The sequence below is a fragment of the Polyodon spathula genome, chromosome 3 (genome assembly GCF_017654505.1).
Source record: "Polyodon spathula isolate WHYD16114869_AA chromosome 3, ASM1765450v1, whole genome shotgun sequence".
Classification (NCBI taxonomy): domain Eukaryota; kingdom Metazoa; phylum Chordata; class Actinopteri; order Acipenseriformes; family Polyodontidae; genus Polyodon; species Polyodon spathula.
The window spans coordinates 45,585,798-45,608,234 of record NC_054536.1 but is presented as its reverse complement, the minus strand read 5'-3'; the positions used below and the strand labels follow the sequence as shown (position 1 = coordinate 45,608,234).

Here is a 22,437-nt window from a genome sequence, read left to right as displayed (position 1 = left end):
GGGTTGTAAACATAAAATGCAGTCCATGATGGGATACTGTTGTCGATTACTCTGGTGGAAACCGTAACCAAACAATTTTAAATGTGTTTGTACGCATTAAGCCCAACTAAACATGAAACCGTACTTCCGTGTGGGTTATTTCAGCTGGATTAATTAGAATGTTTTCGAGTACTGTTCTTGAGATCGGTTCTGTAGTGTGGACAGGGCCTAATCAAGAATGTAAGTGTTTTGGTGTGTGCCTGTTATTTCTGATAGTACCTTGTAATTTTGAATTTATGCTTTTGAAGATGTGGATGAATGCTATTTTCAGTAGAACGGAATATCCTTTATTAAGCACTCTGATGCTGTTTGATGTCAGTAGGGTCCACTGTAGCACAATGAGGAGAAACTGACCCTGATGATTTTGCCTCCTTAACCTGCGGGAGCCAAACTCACTGAAGACCAGTAACTTTGCACTGCCAGCATGCAAACTCACGCTCTACTAGCTGTTATGACTTACCCTGTACACCATGAGGCCGTACACTTACCACACGAGCCATTCAGAGACCCCGGGCAGTTCATCTCTAAGTCCAATGAAAACAAATGAGTGGACCCACTGCATTGAATTACTGGTTTCATAGAAGTCATTTTTATATTTCACGTGGGTGTAATTCTATGTGAGGAGCTGAAATTGAGCACACAGGTGAAACATAAAAAATAAATATAGTGCACAATGGAGAGAAATCACACTACTTCAAGAGTCCATAATTCATGAGTGAAACCGAACACACTGCCACTGGAGTAATATCTTCTGTTTACACCTCATGTAGGGAGCAGTAACTGGTTGTTTCTTTTAACATTGAACGATGTCATTTCTCAGCAGCCAGCATCTGCTGGTTGAAGTACAAGCTTTTATACTGAGCAGCCAATTTTATAAAAGGGAGTCGACAGAAAAAAGGCTGTATGGCCGTGAACATGGATGTTCACAAGCAATTCCCAGGGGTAATATCATAGGTTACCTGCTGCAGATTGTTGTCAGGTTTACAAAGTTACATCGATACAATGGTCAATAAAATAAAATAGACTTGTCTCCTATTGTGGTGAATATAACTATTACATCCTGCTGTGTCAAAAACAAAGTGATGTTCCAGAAAGATGGGACAACAGCTGTAGGTATTGTCCACCAGAGGCTTACAAGCTTTATTGATGTTTGTTTAATGGGCAATGCAAGGTCATCTGAATTAAGATGCGATAACTATAGAAAGGGCCAAATTACAGAAAAGGGTAATTCCAATAAAAAAAGATACAACAATGTCTGTTTCTGTCTTAAACAGAAAGTATGAAAACAGGTGGTGTTTTGATAATAGGACATGTGTTTTTATAGCAATATTCACATCTGATTGTGAAACCTATTTTAATTTGAATTGGTAGAATTAACGTTTGTAAGTATGTATCTTATTGAGGAGTGGTAGAGATGCATTTAAAATGAGTTAGTTGGGTAAAGGAAAAGTACTATTTGTTATTAGGGATGGGCACCAATATTGATATTTTGATATTGATATTGTTTGATATCGGTAAGAATTTCCATATCACAGTATCATGGGGTTAAAAATTAAATTCACGTATGCTCGCAGAGACCTACTTTGTATTGCTAATACTGTTAAAAATACAAACACAGTATAATCAAGTTTATTTTATATTAAGATACAACAAGCCCTATGCGTACCAATCACTGTCAGTCTCGTAGGCAAACACCACACACCAAAGTATTATTTAACCACTTTATTTCATTGATTAACATTTAGGTACCAAACACTCTTTGCATGCTGCATTACATGTCATTGGCTATCTAAAATTATTATTTTCTTGTATATATATATATATATATATATATATATATATATATATATATATATATATATATATATATATATATATATATATATATATATATATATATAATGGGTGGCTATCATGTAAAAACAAAAATGAGGGTATCAATCAATAATACAGTATCTGAATGTAAATTATTTTCATTATTAAATTTATATACAGTAGCATAATGCTGTAAAATAATGCTGTAATGTCCATATAATTCAAAATGTCAAAATCACATAGAGTGTACTTGACAGTCATTCATACTGAAACACTAATGTGACTTCATCTTTACACTCTATCTGTTGGCTTTGAAAAACATGGAGAATATTATTCTGCTTGTCTTTGAAGCAGGGAAACAGTTATAAGGCTAGATCATAATCTGTATTTGTTGTAAAAACCAATTTGCATAATTGCAGTCTGCTGCATAGTAATTCTTTGAAGCTACATGGGGAATTGCCTATAGTTCATATAGTTCATTTAGCCCTGGCCCTTTTTCAAATGACTGACTTTGAGGTCCTTAATTGCCAGCTTATGACCTGCAGGGGTTGTTGGGCATCAAGTTCTCCACTTTGTTATATCCGGTGCTTACTTTAAATAGAATATCGATAGTATGTTTTAACTTGCAGGGAAGGGAATCATATCTATACTGCTGTCTGTCTTTCTTGCATGGTTACAATGGCTGCAGTTCTTTGCTAACAACATGAATGCTTGTTTCATGAATATAAATTTTTAAAATGGTTTCTGCTAAATATGTTGAATAAAATGTTTTCACTGTTGCAGGTTTTTTGTTTTTTTTTAACTTTGTAATCTGACATCGAGTTGTAAAGGCCTAATGCATTAGAATTTGTCAAATAGATGAGGCTTTTTGTTTACACTCGTGAGTATTCACTGGCAGATAATTACCTGAAATGCTGCTGAAGCTGTGTCAAATGTTCCATTGGGTTTATAAAAATGGTAGCGAGCAGCATATCTAAATACTGCCTTTAATACCAATACAACCTGTGTGTGCATATGTGTACTGTATGTGTTAATAACAGGATCAACAATTCACCACTGGGGGACAACAGTAGTGACATTTAAAAGGCAGTGGCATTTTGATCAGCTGCTATTTAGGTCATTAAAACACAGTTTTTTTTTGTTGTTTTTATGGTAATCAAAGAATCCAATTTCTTTAATAGTAAAGGGTGCTGCTGCATCCCTTTAGAATTACGTCTGTGGTAAAACTGCGCAAGGAGAAAGAGTCTGAAAACAGGTGCTTGAGCTTAAAGATCTTTAAGTAGCTAGTTAGTGTATTCAAGAAGCAAGCCTCCGCTGTTTCTCAGTGATGTGGAATAGACTGGTGCAGAACCAAGACTGACTCTGTGCAGAGGAAAAGCTTCGCGGAATTAAACCCAATCTGGCTTGATTTAGTGGGTAATAGATGCAAGAGAGGAGAGCACTATCACATTCCAATACTGGCAGAGGACTGGAAAGTTAAGTAAAACAAAACAAAGCAAAACAGAACAATATAGAGGGAGATTGGAGGCAACAATAGTGTTGGGAGCAGGGACCCAGATCCTTTTCCTGTTCGGCCTAGCCAGAATTGCTGCAGTAACAGCTATACCGAATACACTCCATCCCTACAAATGTAACAGCACCATATTCCCGCTACATGATTTTGGCATCACAAACAGGATCTTAACTAAGAAGCTAAGTTGTTTATATGAATCTGATTGTTGTTTATTGAGTAGCTTAGTGTCAGGTCTGATTTAAGCCCCGGGATGTCAGAATTGGAAGAACTGGAGGAGCAGTTTGCAACATTGCAGGGGAGGCTTAGAGAGCAGGTGGGACCTACAGGCAGCTGCTGCACTGAAGCCCTGTGTAATCTGTGTCCCAAGGGAAAGAAAAAATCCTGAATCTGTGCCCGAGCAAAAGGAGACCTGAGCATCGAAGAATGGACAGCATCAGCCAGATCAGCAATCAGAGTTTTAAAGGAACCTGAAGAAGACTGATTAGATTTTATTAAAGGACATGTTAAAGGACAAGCCTTATACACTGCAGTTTATGCCGAATGAAAAAGCAAATGACCCTTTTCACATTTTGTGGTTTGTGTTATTTTGTATTTGTTGTGTTATTATTATTTACATGTGCTGTTTTTGTGTTTATTTAAAAACATGCAGTTTTATTATTATTGCTTGAGAGCCTGGATGGGGTTAAAATACCCCATCCAGATAAAATCGAAAGAATACGTGGTCAACAGTGAATGCTTATTGAGGTTGGATAAACTAGGTAATTGATAGCCAGTTAATCCCTTGGGCTACAATATAAAAACCTGCACCTATGGCTAAAGAGGGTTGAATGTGTTCAGAGGTGGAACGAGGACATGAGTTGTGAGAAGAGTCTAGATAAATAACAATTGCTATCCATGCTGGTTTTACACCAGCATGATACTTGTTTTGGCCACTGTGCCATTTTTGTTTGTGTTTAGTGTTTTGTTTCCTGCTCTGTTTTTAAATTATTAAACAGTGCATCAGCGCTTTCATATCTTGCAGAACTAACTGTGTGTCTATTCTGTAAAGCATGCCTTTATTGGTAATGTTAGAGAGCTTATAGAAAGCAGTACAGCAGAATACATTTATCAGCTGTTTTCGCTTTTATACCTGTTTAGAACCTGGTCTTGTGAGTGGAAACTGCCACCTGAAGAGAGATTCCAGGTGTCAGATTCCCACATACATATAGATAGATAGCTAATAGATAGATATACAGTGCCTATAGTAAGTATTCACCCCCCGTGGACTTTTTCAATTTGTTGTGTTACAACCTGAAATCTTGATGCATTTAAATTGGATTTTTTTTTCTTTTGATTTACACAATCTACTCAAAACTTTGAAAAGGCAAGAGAATTTTTATTGTGAAACAACAGTTAATGAAAAAGAAAAAAAAAAACTGAAATGTCTTGGTTAGATAAGTATTCACCCCCTGAGTCAATACTTGGTAGAACTACCTTTAGCAGCAATTACAGCTGAGTCTTTTGGGGTAAGTCTCTGTCGGGTTTGCACATCTGGATTGTGCAATATTCGCCCATTCTTCTTGGCAAAATTGTTCACGCTCTGTCTAATTGGACAGGGTTCATTGGTGGACAGCAATCTTCAAGTCCACAGATTCTCAATCGGATTCAAGTCGGGGCTTTGACTGGGCCACTCTGGGACATTTTGCCCTCTACACTGACAAGCATCCCAGTCCCTGCCGATGAAAAGCATCCCCACAGCATGATGCCGCCACCACCATGCTTCACAGTAGGGGTGGTGCTACCTGGGTGATGTGCTTTGTTGGGTTTGCGCTGGACATAACACTTTGCATTTAGGCCAAATAGTTCAATTTTTGTTTTATCAGACCACAAAATCTTTTGCCACATCTTTTCAGAGTCTCCCACATGTCTTTTTGCAAATTCCAAGAAGGATTTTACATGGGCTTTTTTTCAGAAATGACTTCCTTCTTGCCACTCTTCCATACAGGCCAGATTTGTGGAGTATTTCAGCTGTAGTTGACACATGGACAGTTTCTCCCATCTCAGCCATGGAACACTGTAGTGTCTTTCAGGGTTGTCATTGGCCTCTTAGTGGCTTCTCTGACTAATGGCCTTCTTACCTGGATGCTCAGTTTGGGAGGACGGCCTGCTCTAAGCAAATTCTGGGTAGTACCGTGTACCTTCCACTTAATGATCGACTTGACTGTGCTCCAAAGGATATTCAGTGCCTTTGAAATCTTTTTATAGCCCTCCCCTGATCTGTGCACAGTTCTTCTGTGGATTTAGGCAGCCTCAGTTGCTTCTCTCTCTTCATGTAATCCCAGACAGACTCGATGATGTTGACGTTGTTGAGGGCTCTGTGGGGGCCATACCATCACTTCCAGGACTCCTTGTTCTTCTTTACACTGAAGATAGTTCTTAATGACTTTCGCTGTATGTTTGGGGTCATTGTCATGCTGCAGAATAAATTTGGGGCCAATCAGATGCCTCCCTGATGGTATTGCATGATGGATAATTATCTGCCTGTACTTCTCAGCATTGAGATCATTCATTCTGACCAAATCCCCAACTGCATTTGCAGAAATGCAGCCCCAAACTTGCAAGGAACCTCCACCATGCTTCAGTGTTGCCTGCAGACACTCATTAGTGTACCGCTCTCCATCCCTTCCGCAAACAAACTGCCCTGTGCTACAGCCAAATATTTCACATTTTGACTCATCAGTCCAGAACACCTGCTGCCATTTTTCTGCACCCCAGTTCCTGTGTTTTCGTGCATAGTTGAGTCGCTTGGCCTTGTTTCCACGTCGGAGGTATGGCTTCCATGAAGGCCGCTTCTGACCAGACTTCTCCGGACAGTAGATGGGTGTACCAGGGTCCCTCTGGTTTCTGCAAATTCTGAGCTGATGGCATTGTTGGACATCTTCCAATTGCAAAGGGAAGAAAGCATAATGTGTCTTTCATCTGCTGCAGTAAGTTTCCTTGGCCGTCCACTGCGTCTACGGTCCTCAACGTTGCCCATTTCTTTGTGATTCTTCAAAAGAGCTTGATCAGCACATCTGGAAACCCCTGCGTGCCTTGAAATTTCTGCCTGGGAGAGACCTTGCTGATGCATTATAACTATCTTGTTTCTGTGCTCAGTCTTGCCATGGTGTATGACTTTTGACAGTAAACTGTCTTCAGCAACCTCACCTTGTTAGCTGAGTTTGGCTGTTCCTCACCCAGTTTTATTCCTCCTACACAGCTGTTTCTGTTTCAGTTAATGATTGTGTTTCAACCTGCATATTGAATTGATGATCATTAGCACCTGTTTGGTATAACCTGACTATATGCCTACAAAATCCCTGACTTTGTGCAAGTGTACCTAGAAGAATTGATGCTGTTTTGAAGGCAAAGGGTGGTCACACCAAATATGGATTTGATGTAGATTTTTCTTCTGTTCACTCACTTTGCATTTTGTTCATTGATAAATATAATCTATTAACATGTATATTTTTTTAAAGCATTCTTACTTTACAGCATTTTTTCACACCTGCCTAAAACTTTTGCAGAGTACTGTGTGTGTGTGTGTGTGTGTGTGTGTGTGTGTGTATATATATATATATATATATATATATATATATATATATATATATATATATATATATATATATATATATATATAATATATATATATATAAATATAAATATAAAATATAAATAATGCTCTGAGCACACTCTTAAACCCAGGGGAGACGTTTAAGGAGGACAGATATGTATAAGTAGTTTTGTTCGTCCACTGGCCATGCTATACAGTGCCTATAGACACCCCCTTTCAAAATGTCCACCTTTTGTTGCCTTATAGCCTGGAATTAAAACACATTATTTTATTTTTTTTTCATTTATCTACACATCCTACCCCACAACTTCCAAATACAACTTCCCTTGTAATAGCAATCCTAAATTAGCTCAGGTGTAACCAATCACCTTCAAAATCACACACCAAGTTAAGTGTCCTCCACCTGTGTTATATCCTAGTGATTCACATGATTTCAGGATAAATTCAGCAGTTCCTGAAGGTTTCCTGTGCTGGGTAGTTGAAAGTCACAGATCAGGGGATAGGTATAAAAATATATCAAAGGCCTTGAATATCCCTTGGAGCACATTCAAGAGGATTATTAAGAAGTGTAAGGTGTATGGCACCACCAAGACCCTGTCTAGATCAGGCCGCCCCTCCAAACTGGATGACTGAGCAAGATGGATAATGATCAGAGAGGCTACCAAGAGGCCAATAGCAACTTTGCAAGAGCTACAGGCTTTTACGGCCAAGATTGGTCAAAGTGTGCATGTGACAACACTATCCCAAGCACTCCACAAATCTGGCCTGTATGGTAGGGTGGCAAGAAGAAAGCCATTACTCAAAAAGCCCACCTTGAGTCCCGTTTTGATGTATGCAAAAAAACACTCAGGAGATTCTGCAGCCATGTGGCAAAAAGTTTTGTGGTCTAAATGCAAAGCGTTATGTTTGGCGCAAACCCAACACAGCGCATCACTCAAAGAACACCATCCCTATTCTGAAGCATGGTGGTGGCAGCAACATGTTATGGGTATGTTTCTCATCAGCAGGGACTGGGGAACTTGTCAGGATAGAAGGGAAAATGAATGGAGCAAAGTACAGAGAAGTCCTTGAGGAAAATCTGCTGCCCTCTGCAAGAAAGCTAAAACTAGGACGGAAGTTCACGTTTCAGCATGACAAAGACCCAAAGCACACGCCAAAGCTACACTGGAGCGGCTAAGGAACGAAAAGGTAAATTGGACCTAAATCCAATCGAAAATGTGTAGCATGACTTGAAGATTGCTGACCATCAACGCTCCCCAAAGAACTTGACAGAGCTTAAACAGTTTTGTAAAGAAGAATGGTCAAATATTGCCAAATCTGGGTGTGCAAAGTTGGTAGAGACCTATCCCAACAGACTCATGGCTGTATTTGTTGCAAAAGGTGCTTCCACCAAGTATTAACTTATCCAATTATGATCTTTCAGTTTTGTATTTTTAATGTATAATTTTTTTCTCAATAAAAACTTTTTTCTCCTTAACAGTGTGGAGTATGGTCTGTAGATAAGTAGAAACAAATCATCATTTAAATGCATGAAACTGAGGCACTGACACAACAAAATGTGAAAAAAGTTCTTGGTGGTGTAGACTTTCTATAGGCAGTCTGGCCAATCCGGGGCCTTTACAGGTTTAACATCATTAGTACTTCAATACAGTTATACAGATATGGTTAATTTTATGCTTAGCCCTTAGACTAGCTATGCAAAAAAACTGAAGTGTTTAATATATCACTATCTTAAAACTACCACATCATTTTTATACTTTATAGCAATGCATCCAATATAAAGAGGTATTAAATTAAAATATATGCTTACCTTCCAGTATATGGAAGAGTAGTGTAGGATATATGAAAAATAAGAACTATCTTCAAAAGGCTTCTGAACAGCAGTCAGTTTTTCGTAGACTCTCTGAGCATGGACCATGTCAGCTTGCAAGATCAAGATCAGTGGTATTGAATGGGGTCCTGCTCTGGGGTTATATATGATTTTCCCTCCATTGAATACATCAGGAGTACCAATTAAATATGATCATCAATCTGCCTTGACAGTTCTTATCTTTTGAGTAAATGATATATCATATACAGGTGTGTTAATGAAGTATTGAACAAAGACTGTACGGGTTTATGACAACCTTTGAATAAGCATACAGTGGTCAGTTCAGTTATTTCCATTTAAATTTAAGCTGTAATAAACATGTTAAATATAATAGCCTTATATTAACTTGTACTATGCTTGGACTAAGCTTGACGTCACTACCTATCTGATAAGGACTGATCTGTAGATGACTTCGACCAGTGAATCTCTTTTTTAAGAGCAAACACCAAATCCAGCTTTGAGGCGCCAAAGACCAAGCCTTTCTTTTTTTTATTTATTTATTTAATTATTTCACTTTTAAACTCTATAGTTTTCCAGTTCATTACTGCAGTAAAGCCTTTATATAAGCGAAACATTTAGATTCTTTAGTTTAACTGATGTTGTAATGTCTAAAATACTTTTTGTTTATTTGGAGAAACTGAACTAGTACCTTCACTCTTTATACAATATCCAGTTAAAGCAAGTTTTAAGACAACCTCTGCTTTTTGCCAATTTTAGGGTTGATTAATATGAAACAGTATCGTAAGCATTTTTCAATACTCATTATTTCAAACAATATCTAACTCAACGTATTAACACGTCCTACGCTTTCCATTCCCATCTCTTCCTGACAGGTTCTAATTAATTTCTGTTATATATAGAAAATGATTATTGTATTATAAACTCCTATCTTCTGTTATCAGAAAATATATTTTGTTCGTTAATATTAACGAGATTGCTCATTATAGAGAAGATCTTGGCTGTTAAATCGCTGACCATCAGAAAAAAATCCTCGCTTCATCTGCCAACACCAATGAGTCCTCTTCAACACTGCCTGTACTACAAGCAGGTGAGAACGAGGTTACAACATTAGTTGTATTCCTTTAGTAAGTTTACTGTTAGAGTTACAGTTTATACTATTTTTAATGTATCGTCTTGCTTTTTTAAAATACCACATTCTAATAACTGTATTATTGTAATCTAAATAGAAGACTTACTTCTAACTCAGCGGTTCCTTTTAGATCAAGTCTTAATACTTATTTCAAATAAGATACATGACTACCAATCCATTTAAACTATACATTTGTTTAACTCCAAGAAATACAGCAGCAGTTTGAAGACTTTAAAATGTTGATTCAATTATTCTTTCGAATACTTGCTTTAAATCAGACTCACTCCTTTCTTTAATAAGAGACTTGACTGTGAGTCTGCTCTTTAACTGGTTACCCTGTAAACAGTCATTTTTTTTATATTCTTTTTTTATTTTTTTCATTACAATATTTTTTCTTTTTCTACTTTAACCCTTTGCGGTCCATTTATTCAGCGCCTGTCAGGCATGTCGGGTCCAATTTATTTTCACATGCTCTGTTTATTTTACATGCGCTGTTTAAAAGTAATTTTATTCATAGTAAAAAAACAGGTTTAAAAGGCACTGCTTATTGACAGGACACTCAGTACTGCATCTCCAGCCCTGCCCCACTCATTGTTCGCTGTATTTATCACATATGTCTTCATAGTCATGCATACTGATAAATCATCTCCTAATCACTCATTGTATCACCAAACTCCTCAATAATTCTATCCAAGTCATTATTTTATTACTATAACTCAAAAAGCTTGGCAAATGTCCGTGATATGCTTTGAGGGCTGAATGCGGAAGCAGCTATCTTGTTTGTTTATGTCCGTGTTATATCTGTGCTAAAGGGTCTGTGTATTGCTCAGATCTGCCTTTTTTTTTCTTTTCGGCTTCTGTCGGTCTCACTCGGCTATTGAAAAGTTTTCTCTTGTTTTTCCGGAAAAAAAAACAACTAGGGACCTGTGCTTGACGTCTTTTTGATGTCGGACTGGAAAGGAAAAAATGTAATGACTTGAAGACCCCGTCCAACATAGGACCTCAAAGGGTTAAACATCTACACTAACAGAACAACAGAACACTAAAACAATTTGTGGAGATACCTCCAAAAATAATGTTTAGACGGGCATGAAATTTGAGAGATTCAGGTGATTCATAGTGATTTAAAAGTAATGCCACACAAGACATGGTTGTGCAGTCAGCCCAAAGGTAATTATAAATGTGGTAACTGTGCTGGGTGCAGTAATACTGCACATTCTGATTCATTTTGTCATCTTCGCAAAAAAGGTATCAAATAAAGCGATTCATTAATTATAGTACCATGTTTGTTTTATACATGCTGGTTTGTCCATGTGGAAAATCTTATGTGGGGAGGACAAAAAGAACATTAAAACAGAGAATTGAAGAACATAAAACAGGATACGTACTGGCAATCTGGATTATGCTATGGCAAGACATTATATGCAAGCTGGTCCTGGGTCACCATCTATGCTAAGATTTATTGATATAGAAAAAGTTAATTGTCCTAAACGAGATGGTGATAATTTGAATGTACTATTGAAACAAGATTTGGGATTTATACATTAAATGCTTTGCATTCCTTTGGTTTAAATGACAAATTAGACTATAGTCATTTCTTATAGTAGGCCCTAATTCCTTATCGCTAATGCACTTTACCTCTTTATAGTACTTTATTTATGAATGGGTTTGTATATAACTGATTTGTATTGTTCATGTACATGTGTAAATTATGAAATTGAGTTTGATAATGGATGATTGATGATCATTTATGTGTGGTTCAATGTGTAATTGTTTTCCTGTGCAGTATGTGAGGATATGGTGGTTAAAGTGTTCTACTTGTTAATTATATATAATTCCTGTGAAAAGTTCACATGATGAAGGCACTGTGGTGCCAAAACCGGTAGATTGTTACATCTTTTTTTAATGCAATAAAGCATACTGAATACACTATAATGTGTGCACCATAAATTTGTTCTTTGCAGAAGTCGAATGGCTTATATGTTTGTTCTGTTTGGCAACACCTGAATGAAGATGATGATACAATTTATCTAAATGTTGTGGAGAATGTGTAGCATGTGTAGCGCAATTGTACACATCGTAGATATATACATATATATATCTATATATATATATCTATATATATTCAATATATATAAAATATATATATATATATATATATATATATATATATATTTCAAAGTTTTTCCTTTTTTGCCTACCTCTGATAACGGTCTGCTAAGAGCTGGTCAGCTCGACCTTTCTCTGCATGCTTTTACACAGACTGCACATAATAGCTACCTAATATTTTCTACCTGGTATACAGGTCTATTTGAAACAAAGTATTGCTAGGATTATTGACTATTATTACTGATTATTGAGTAAATCATATTATTTTAATCAATGTTGTTCGTTTAGACCATCCAATTCATGTCTAACAAATCAGCCCGTGCCCAGCAAAATTGAAACTCCGCTCCAGGCTCAGTTCGGACTGGTTCTGCAAACACCACAAAAGGCCTTTTCATCCAATTCTTCACATTGCAGCTATGGGCCACCAGGGTTTTCACGATACCTACAATGTACTTGTACACGTTTTGGCAGAAACACCCTTCTCACATTCTAACTTACCCAAATGAGCCCATGTCAATGGATGACCACTTTCCCAACCCACACATTCAATTCTCTTAACCAGGGTTATGATAATAACCTAACCTTCCAGACGTGTGAAAGCAGTCCTGAAATCATTTAACTGGAAATTTATTGTGGTCAGGGGTTCGATCTATGAAAGCAAGAATTCCACAGGGAAGCAGCCGCCCATAGATGGCTGTAACTTCCTATGATTTTCAAAGCATAACATTGTTTGGTTTATTTTAAATTACAGCACGCCCTTGCTATAACGAACCTGTAGGGGTCCAAGCCTTTTGCTCGATATATCGAGAGGTTCGTTATAGCAAAATGACAATCAAAGTGAACAATAAACTGTTGGAGTAAATTGATGAGATTGGATTGTGAATTAAAGTAGAATCACATGTACCTGTTTGTCTTAAGTATGTAGTATTCTGCCTTCGCTTTATCCAATTCGTTAAATACTTAAAACAAAGTACAAAAGCAAAAATCCTGAATTGAAGCTGAACTTTTATTCAAAAACAATCTGACATGAATCATTTCAAGTGCACATCAGGCAAGAATCCCAAACTGAGCTTTTATTCCAAATCAACCTGACATGAAAAGTTCATCACATCCTCAAGTTTTTTTGTTGTTGTTGTTGTTGTTGTTTTTTCTTTGATCAATTTTACTTTGCCGCTTGGTTGCTGAGCAAGCCAAAAACCAGAATGCTTTTTGACAACCTATATTCACGACAGAGATATGCTACGTTACTCGTTTTTTCAAGTGATCAATATAGTTTGCTGCTTTGTTGCTTTGCAGGTGTAGTGACATAGCATGTGCTTAAGACAAGAGAGTTGACTTCACTGCGGAGGTGGCATCCGTGCAGTGCGTACAGATGTTGACAGTGTGTGTTTTATTTTTTTTTTTTTTGTTTTTTTTTTTAGTGGGGTCCAGTTCCAGGTTTGTTATAATGAAGGGTGTTATAGCGAAGGTGTACTGTATGTTGTGTTGCTCTTCTGAATTTACTTCCTGGACATGAACTTTAAGCAATGGAGTGCAGAGGGACAACATAGTCTTTTGGGTAACCTAAGCCCCAATCTGCCCACTTAGAAATTGCATACAATAACATTTTTAAATGTGTTTTGTTGGCAGGATCCGAATTGCTGGTATCAAAGGGTTGCAGGGAGTGGTACGTAAAACAGTGAATGATGAGCTGCAGGCAATTATCTGGGAGCCACAGCACATGGATAAACTGATCCCCTCAATGCTGTTTAATATGCAGTGCTCCGAGGATTCAGACAGGTAAGAACATATATGTGACTCTGAATAATAGGGAAACTCAAACATTTCCTTTGTAATGGTTATGGAGTAATTAAAAACAGTTTAAAGTATGCTGATCATGCTGTTCATGCTAAATGTGTTGTTTAAATTAATAACAAAACTAACTGCATACATTAAATACCACATAGACCTGAGATTACAGTAAAGAGAACTTTGTCTTTTGAACAGTCTTGCAATATAGGATTCGTATTTTAATAGATAAAAACATGGGGAGGATAACTGCTCTCTGCAGCAAGCCTCATGGAACTGATTTTGGCCGCGGATCTCTGTCTCCTGTTGAAGAGTTCCGTCCTTCCATATTCACTGAAGGCAGCTTGGCAGCCGTCTCTCCTCTCTCTCTCTCTAGCTCTCTCTCTCGCTCTCTCTGTCTAATTTATATTTAATTCATAATTGATAAGCTCATACCGATCACACGGAATTAAGTGTTACCATTGATACGCATTTACCCTATATGTGGCAACTGTTGACACATTTAACCAATTAGCTAAGTATTTTTCAAATCGTTCCGTATGATATACAAGGCATGCTGACCATCGATTCTAATTACTAATTCCATGTGTCCCAGCACCAACCTGAATTTTTATATGAAATAGATCAATAAGCAGTTGGGGTTTGGATCAGAGTAAAGCTCCAATAAAAAAAATTGAAATGCCAGTGATTAGATAGTAAGTACTGTACAGTTCACATTGTATTTCAAATGTTTTCTAAGCTTTGAGCACATATTTCTAAGGGTTAGATTTCAGGAGGAAGAAACAAGCATATTTTTATTTTACATGGGGTAGAAATACTGGCAACAGATATGCAACACACATTTAATACCTATATTTTGTTGTTCTGTAAAAGTCATGGAGGCAATTTTTACAACACTGGCACTTGATTGCATGAGTGAATAGAGCTATTTATATGCACAACTTTCTTAAATAGTTAAAAGTGGTAAATTATTTAGACACCTCAAAGCAGAAATTGTGGTGTCCCAGTATAAAAAACACATTAAGACTGCTCTCTGTCATGTCTTTTTCAATTTGAAGATGGGATAGTTTTACACAGTCCCCAGGCACAATAAAGGAATCCAAATGCATACCATCTTTTATCCTATGCTCAAGCCTAGAAAAATTGATTCTGAAGAAATATTTAAAATTATTAAATTATTTTCCATGATAAATTACGCTTCTGACCTTTCATATGTCAAATGAATGGCTTTGGCTGTCTTGTGCTCTGTGACAGGTATGGCTGAGTGGTGACATCAGTCCAGATTGCAAGAACAAAAAACAAACACAGGCAAGGTACTGCAGTGCAAAAAAACGCAGCATGCGCCCTTTATTTAATAAAAATAAAGTAAAAGGTTTAAACTGAAAACACTTGCTTACAGAGCAAAATAAAGGTTTGAACAAAAACAAATCACAATAATACAAACCTAAGATCAGGCTGGGCAATAGCCTTCATGGATTCTATAAGTTTTAGTTTTGTTTTCCTCTCTCCTCTCGCTCTCCCGTATTCTCCTCTGTACACCCACACAGAGTGCAAGGAGCTGCAGGCTTTTATTTACTGTGGCTGAGGGGTTAACTCATTTACCCATCGGCCACAATCTGCACAAGTTTTTTTAAATTAGTAACTGGCAGAGGACGGGCTGCCAACCTCGTCTCTGCCAGAACACATTTAAAACAAAACAAAAACACACGGCTTTTGCCGTCATATATAAATACAATTTTAAATACAAATCTATAATAACCACAGCTTTCGCCGACATCTAAATACATAATAAATCATAATAAACAAACAAATACAAAACAATAAACTGCACAGGGGCAGAGGGGTACCCCGTGCTAAAACAAACAAATACATGTACAGAGCTCCTCGTCCTGCTACACGCTCCTAATTTCAATGCAGTACAATTGCGGTGTATTACATCCTAGTAACCATGAAAATATATTTGTGGCCACAAGAATTTTTGTCTCCTAGTGATTCTCTACATAATGCCTTAATTGCTTTACCTTGACCTTCACAAAGAATTTTTTAATGCATTCCCCTTAACAAGGATCCACAAGGCATACAAAACAACCTGGAATAGTTTTGGTCAAGGGTGCTTGGTTCTGTTAATTGCTTTTCAGAAAAGTGAACGTGACAAGAACCAAAAAAGTGGCTATAAATGGCAATCTGCTGGGGGATTAATTTTCAAAAATTAATTGGGCTTGTTGTTACGTGTCAACTTTGTAAACAGTGCTATTTGGTAAATTAGAAGCTTCTTGAAAGTGTAATTCTGGATGACCTTGAATTTATTTTTAAATACTTTACCATATGTTCATTAAATTTGGACTGATATGAACTGAAATAAGGTACAATAGTACATTTTAAAAATAGTTTCCTTTTAAGGATTTATTTGGAAACGTGCATATCCCTGGGAGGAATCGCACAGATCTCCAAGCTAATGAAGTTTGTAAATGGTTCTATAAAGTTCTGTTATCAATTATAATGTACCATATAGTACATTAAATATTTCTTCTTCCTTCCTCCCTTTGTCTTTGTAGCTTTCTATTGCTAGCATAGATGCAATACAGTAATGCGTTTTTTTTTTTTTTTTTTTTTCTAAATTAGAGAAGGTGAAACTTTTTAAAAATACATTTTTGTATTTATACTGTTAGTTATCGGTCATTACACACTGTATTATGTCTATGGACATTTCTATTTTAAAATAGTGTTTAACTCCAAATAGAAAATAATAAAATGTGAGTAGGTTAGTCATGTGGCCTGGGAAAAAAAAAAAAAAAAAAAAAGTGTTTCTCCTGAGAACTCTTTGCCTACAGACCATCTGCTGCTGGTGGGAGAGAAAACAATTTCTCATTTAATTGCCTGGAACTCCATGAGAACTGAGTCATATTTTTGGAAAATAATTACTGTAACAAACTTATAGACCGCTGTACTTTTCATCTTTCATATGCAATTGCCTGTGGATATTAGTACACATACATATGTAATATTGGCTGGATATTTTATAATATCTCATAGTATACAATTACATTTCTGCATACTATTAGAAATGTAGTGTGTATAATATAAAACACAAACGCTTCAGTTTTTTCATTTCAGGTTTGTAATTAATATTTCCTCTGTGTTTAATATTTTGGGTAGAGCCAGCAAAGCAAGTTATAGGTGATGTGTCAACATAAGTTTTAAAGGTTTACAAAACTCGAAAATGTTGCTGAATTTGTCATTAAAGGTTGATTTTAAAAAAATCTATTTTGTCTGCTTGTTGCTTTTTTTGCAGCCAACACAGACCATTCTAAATGTCTTGTTTCCAGCAGAAGTTTGTTACATTTTTAAAGATTGTTTCAATAGTGAAGCCTGCTAGGTATTCATTTGATTTTTACTACTGTACTGTTTAAGCATGTACACATCTATATTTTTACATAATGTAACGTGTAAAGAGAACACGTAAATTTTATTTTAATATGCCCTAATATATATATATATTAGTGCCAATTGGAAGTATTCACCCCCCCTGGACGTTTTCACAGTTTATTGTGTTACAACCTGAAATCTTGATGCTTAAATGGGATTTTTTTTTTTCTTTTTGTGGAAAGGCACAGATAGGGGAGGGGTATAAAAAAGCATTGCATATCTCTTGGGGCACAGTCAAGTTGATTATTAAGAAATGGAAGGTATAGGGCACTACCCAGAATCGGCTTGGATCAGGCTGTCCTCTTAAACTGAGCAGCCAGGTAAGAAGGACATTGGTGAGAGAAGCCACCAAGAGGCCAATGACAACTCTGAAAGACCTACAGAGTTCCATGGCTGAGCTGGGAGAAACTGTCCATGTGTGAACAGTAGTTACTCCACAAATCTGGCCTGTATGGAAGAGTGGCAAGAAGGTGGCCATTTCTGAAAAAAGTCCAATGTAAAATCCCGCTTGGAATTTGCAAAAAGGCATGTTAGAGACATGTGGCAAAAGATTCTGTGGTCCGATGAAACAGAAATGGAACTATTTGGCCTAAATGCAAAGTGTTATGTCTGGTGCAAACCCAACCCAGCACATCACCCAGGTAACACCATCCCTACTGTGAAGCATGGTGGTGGCAGCGTCATGCTGTGGGGATGCTTTTCATCGGCAGGGACTGGGAACTTTTGTCAGGGTAAAGAGCAAATTGGATGGAGCTAAATACAGGCAGATCCTTAAGAAAAACCTGCTTCAGTCTGCAAAAAAGACCTAAGACTGGGATGGAGATTCACATTTCAGCAGGACAATGACGCCAAGCACACAGCCAAAGAGACACTGTAGTGGCTTAACAAGAAAGAAAACAAGAAAGTGACTGTCCTAGAGTGGCCCAGTCAAAGCCCAGACTTGAATCTGATTGAGAATCTGTGGCAAGACAAAGATTGCTGTCCACCAACGATCCCTATCCAACTTGACAGAGCTTGAACAATTTTGCCTAGAAAAATGGGCGTATATTGCACGATCCAGATGTGCAAACCTGGCAGAGACTTACCCCAAAAGACTCAGCTGTACTTGCTGACAAAGTTGGTTCTACCAAGTATTGACTCTGGGTGGTGAATACTTATCTAACCAAGACATTTCAGTTTTTTTGTTTTTTTTTCATTAACTGTTGTTTCACAATAAAAATTCTCTTGCCTCTTCAAAGTGTTGAGTAAGTTATGTAAATCAAAGGAAAAAATCCCATTAAATGCATCAAGATTTCAGGTTGTAATACAACAAACTGAAAAAGTCCAAGGGGGGTGAATACTTACTATATGCACTGTATTTGTACCGTATTCCTTCAATTTGGCACCGTAATGTTTATTTTAAATTGATCAAAATGACTGTGTTGCTTAAAAGAGGGCAGCCTTTATTAATAACACTATGATTTTCAAACTGTGCAATATTTTATTACATGGTGACATTTTAGAAGTATCGCGGTTGCTTATTTTCTGTATTACGGTAGCCTACCTGTATGTAGCAGTGTGTGTGGCTAACCTTCTTTGACTACAGTACATTTATCGGTGTCAGTTACCGAGAGCCTATTAGGTGGGAGCTGGAAGGTCAGGGGAGTACTGTACCAGCGAATCAGGAGTGTGTATTGGTTGTTAAGGGGTGTGACAATGCTGGTGAGACAGTTCAGTCCAAGAGTGTGACGTAGATGTTTTTCTGCACCAAAAATTAGCTCACCATATCAGCTTAATTTCTGTAAAAACTACAAAATATCCTACTTGTTTTTTTGGTTTTTTTTCTCACTGTAACTTGTATGTTTGTAATTTCTCTGCAAGAGAAACCGAAATTAAATCTTCCAATTTCACATTGTTTTTATTTGTATGGGATTGAGTATGGGAATTACAATTGAACTAAAAACAAAACAACAAAACCACCTATAAGAACTTCAGAAGGATTGCTGTTCTGTACGTAGTTTATCTTGCATTTTCTTTCAGAACTGTACTACCGTAAAATAAAATGTGCTTACTCTGTGTGTGTACATTAGTTTGTAATTTACGTGCTAGATTGAGGCTCCCGTCTCTTCAGGGGCATAATTTCCAGGTACATAGTCAGTGTTGCACGTTTATTTGTTTATTGTGTGTGTTTTATTTAATAGGGCGGCCTCTATTATAAAGCTGATATATGACTGCAGCGTCAATACGAGATCCAATACATGTTAAAATGGATTCCATAGCATATCAAAAGATATTGGCCAATCATCTGTAACCCTGCACTACACTAACCCTCCCTAAAATCTGAATAAATTTATTTTGCAAAAAATGTAAAAATATTCTTAACCTAAAACAAAAATAAAAAACAGAGATCTTGGAACTGCAAACACAAGTCAAAATGGAAGTTAGAAAGAAAAAGATGGAAATGAGCATTGCTAAGGGGGCTAAAACCAATTCCAAAAAGTTTTTCCAGTATTATAGCAGCAAGAGAACATTCAAAGAGGAGAAAAAACATCTAAAAGATACAAATGGCAAAATCATAGCTGAAGAGAAAAAAATAGCAAATATGTTATATGATTATTTTTCACAAGTTTTTAAAAAGGAGGATACGGGCAACATGCCCCACATGTCGACCTGTTCCTATCCAGTTTTAAATAACTTTAGCATAACAGAGGCAGAAGTGTTAAAGGGACTAGCAGCTCTTAGAATAAACAAATCCCCTGGGCCGGATAACATCCTCCCAATAGTACTCAAAGAAACGAAAGAAGTTATTTACAAACCGCTAACCAAGGTCATGCAACAGTCTCTTGACACGGGTTGTACCGACAGACTGAAGAATTGCAAATTTAATACCAATCCACAAAAAGGGAAACAAAACTGAACCAGGTAACTACAGACCAATAAGCCTGACTTATATGTAAACTTATGGAAACTGGAAAATTACCTATATGGTAACAGTATCCTGGGAGACAGTCAGCATGGTTTTAGGAAAGGAAGGTCATAACTGCAAAGAATATGGTTTATTTAGATTTACAGAAAGCTTTTGACAAAGTCCAGCATAAAAGATTAATTCTCAAACTGAACGCAGTCGAAATTCATGGAAATGAATGCACATGGATTAGGGGGTGGTTAACCTATAGAAAACAGAAAGTACTGATTAGAGGAGAAACCTCAAAATGGAGCGAGATAAACAGAGGGATCAATATTAGGTCCTCTGCTATGCCTACTCTACATTAATTATTTAGGTTCTGGTATACTAAGCAAACTTGTTAAATTTGCAGATGACACAAAAATACCACCAGGAGTGGCAAACACTGTTGCAGCAGCAAAGGTCATTTAAAATGGCCTAGACAGCATTCAGAACTGGGCAAACACATGGCAAATGACATTTAATTGTGCATTGTAAATATCATATGGGAGCTACTGAAATTGATGAAGGAATCTATGAAAAAGAGTTTATGTTCACTCCGAAATGCCTCATCTAGTCCATCGGTGGCCAATACAAGCACTAGCATATAAGCATACAACAGTTTTTGTTTCGGTTGATGGGCAGAGCCTTCTGTCTCGTTCCGTAGCAGAGATGAAAATGTCTCAACAGTTTCTGCATACTAACAAAGGCTTGTTCGAATGTACATTTTAATGTAGGCGCACCTATACGAGTAGAGATTCCTAAAGGTTGATTATATAAATGATAAACATGATATATTTTTTTCAGCTGATGAGTATAAAACAAAAGAAAAAAAAAACTCACAGTAGGATTTAAACTCATAGCTCAATCGTAATGTACTCTGGGAATGTAGTTTATTGGTGTTCACTGTCCACTGTTAATCACACTTAAAAAACTACAAATCCCATACCCCGCCAATTTTACTGATTTATGAGTGCGGTGGCTACAAGTTTCCAGACAGTTTGTCAAACCAAGATGAGGAAAATAACAAATTCATTGTTGCGGCAGCACAGCACAGCGGCATGCCTGTGTTGAACCTGTTTACATAATCATTGTATATTCTCATATTCTTTTCGAGGGTAAAATACATACAGCACACATTTAAATGTATTTTATGCATGCCCGCGTGGATGTAGCCCTCCATTTTTTGTTCAATTAAACAAATAAACATACATACAGGTACCATCCTATTTAAACCCATCCTTGTTGTCGACAGTGCCTTATCCACCAAAGACCGGGCTAGGAACCCAGAACTGTGTTCGAAGTTATACAGTCAGCGCTGCTTTATCGGGAGTAATAGGCTGGCCCAATTAAACGAGAGGCAATTGAGACGACCCTCGTCACACTTTTTTGTTTCTAAATGAAAAGAAAAAGAAAGAAATCACATTATGATTAAATGTTAAATACATTATTTAAAATGAGTTGATTGTTTTTTTTTTTTTTCCTGAACATAATGAATCGGTTTTAATTTCTGAATAAAATGGAAAAGAATTAAATCACAAGGCGAGACATGTACAATGTTGATACGCCAACTTTCTTTGCAACAGCAGCCTGAGAAACTACAGGAGATTCCAGCTCCTTCAAGATTTCAACGTGGTTTAGCAATTTTCGCAAGTCACGTTGTAATCACATACTCACTGCACTATGCTACACGAACCAGTCTTGCTCTGAAAACTGTTTGAAAATCATTTGAAAAAACTGTATCCCAATTAATCAAAGTGAGGTCCCAATTAAACAACATAAATAGCATTGGGACGAACCATCTCCCAGAGTTGTATCCCATTTAAGCAGACATCTCGATTTATCAGTATCCCGATTAGGCGTCTCCGACTGTGCTGTGAGTAAAGAAGCTTTGCCACAATTTGTAATTAAGAATTTTTTTTTTACATTATATTACTTTGTAATTAAATAACTTTTAGCAAATAGTATGAAATGCTAAACTGAAATTACAAGCCTGTTTTTAAGTGTTATGCTTAAAAAGAATACATAACATATAATTAGTTACTTACTGCACTCACTAGTCCTAAATTCTATATTCTTCAAGAATGCAGTTTTGTAAATGTATTTCTAGTGCTTAAAAAAACTTAGAACACGGTTTAAAGTAGTAAAGATTGTCGACTTTCACACTTGGGAAATGTGGTGTTGTTGACAAGAAACCCATTAATTACTTCTCAGTCTTAAATGTGCACACGTGCTGCATGGTAAGTGAAAGTAAGTGTATTTACTACTGTAG

General features: G+C 36.8%; 1 protein-coding gene across 4 annotated transcripts in view; it reads left to right on the top strand.

The window, feature by feature from the left end:
- Positions 1-22,437, top strand: part of efr3a (EFR3 homolog A (S. cerevisiae)) — a 273,730-nt gene that overhangs the window by 110,804 nt on the left and 140,489 nt on the right. For all 4 annotated transcript variants that reach the window (XM_041245312.1, XM_041245313.1, XM_041245314.1 and 1 more), the window contains one exon: positions 13,658-13,807. In XM_041245312.1, coding sequence (XP_041101246.1) covers positions 13,658-13,807 — 150 coding nt within the window. The remainder of the gene's footprint in view (positions 1-13,657; positions 13,808-22,437) is intronic.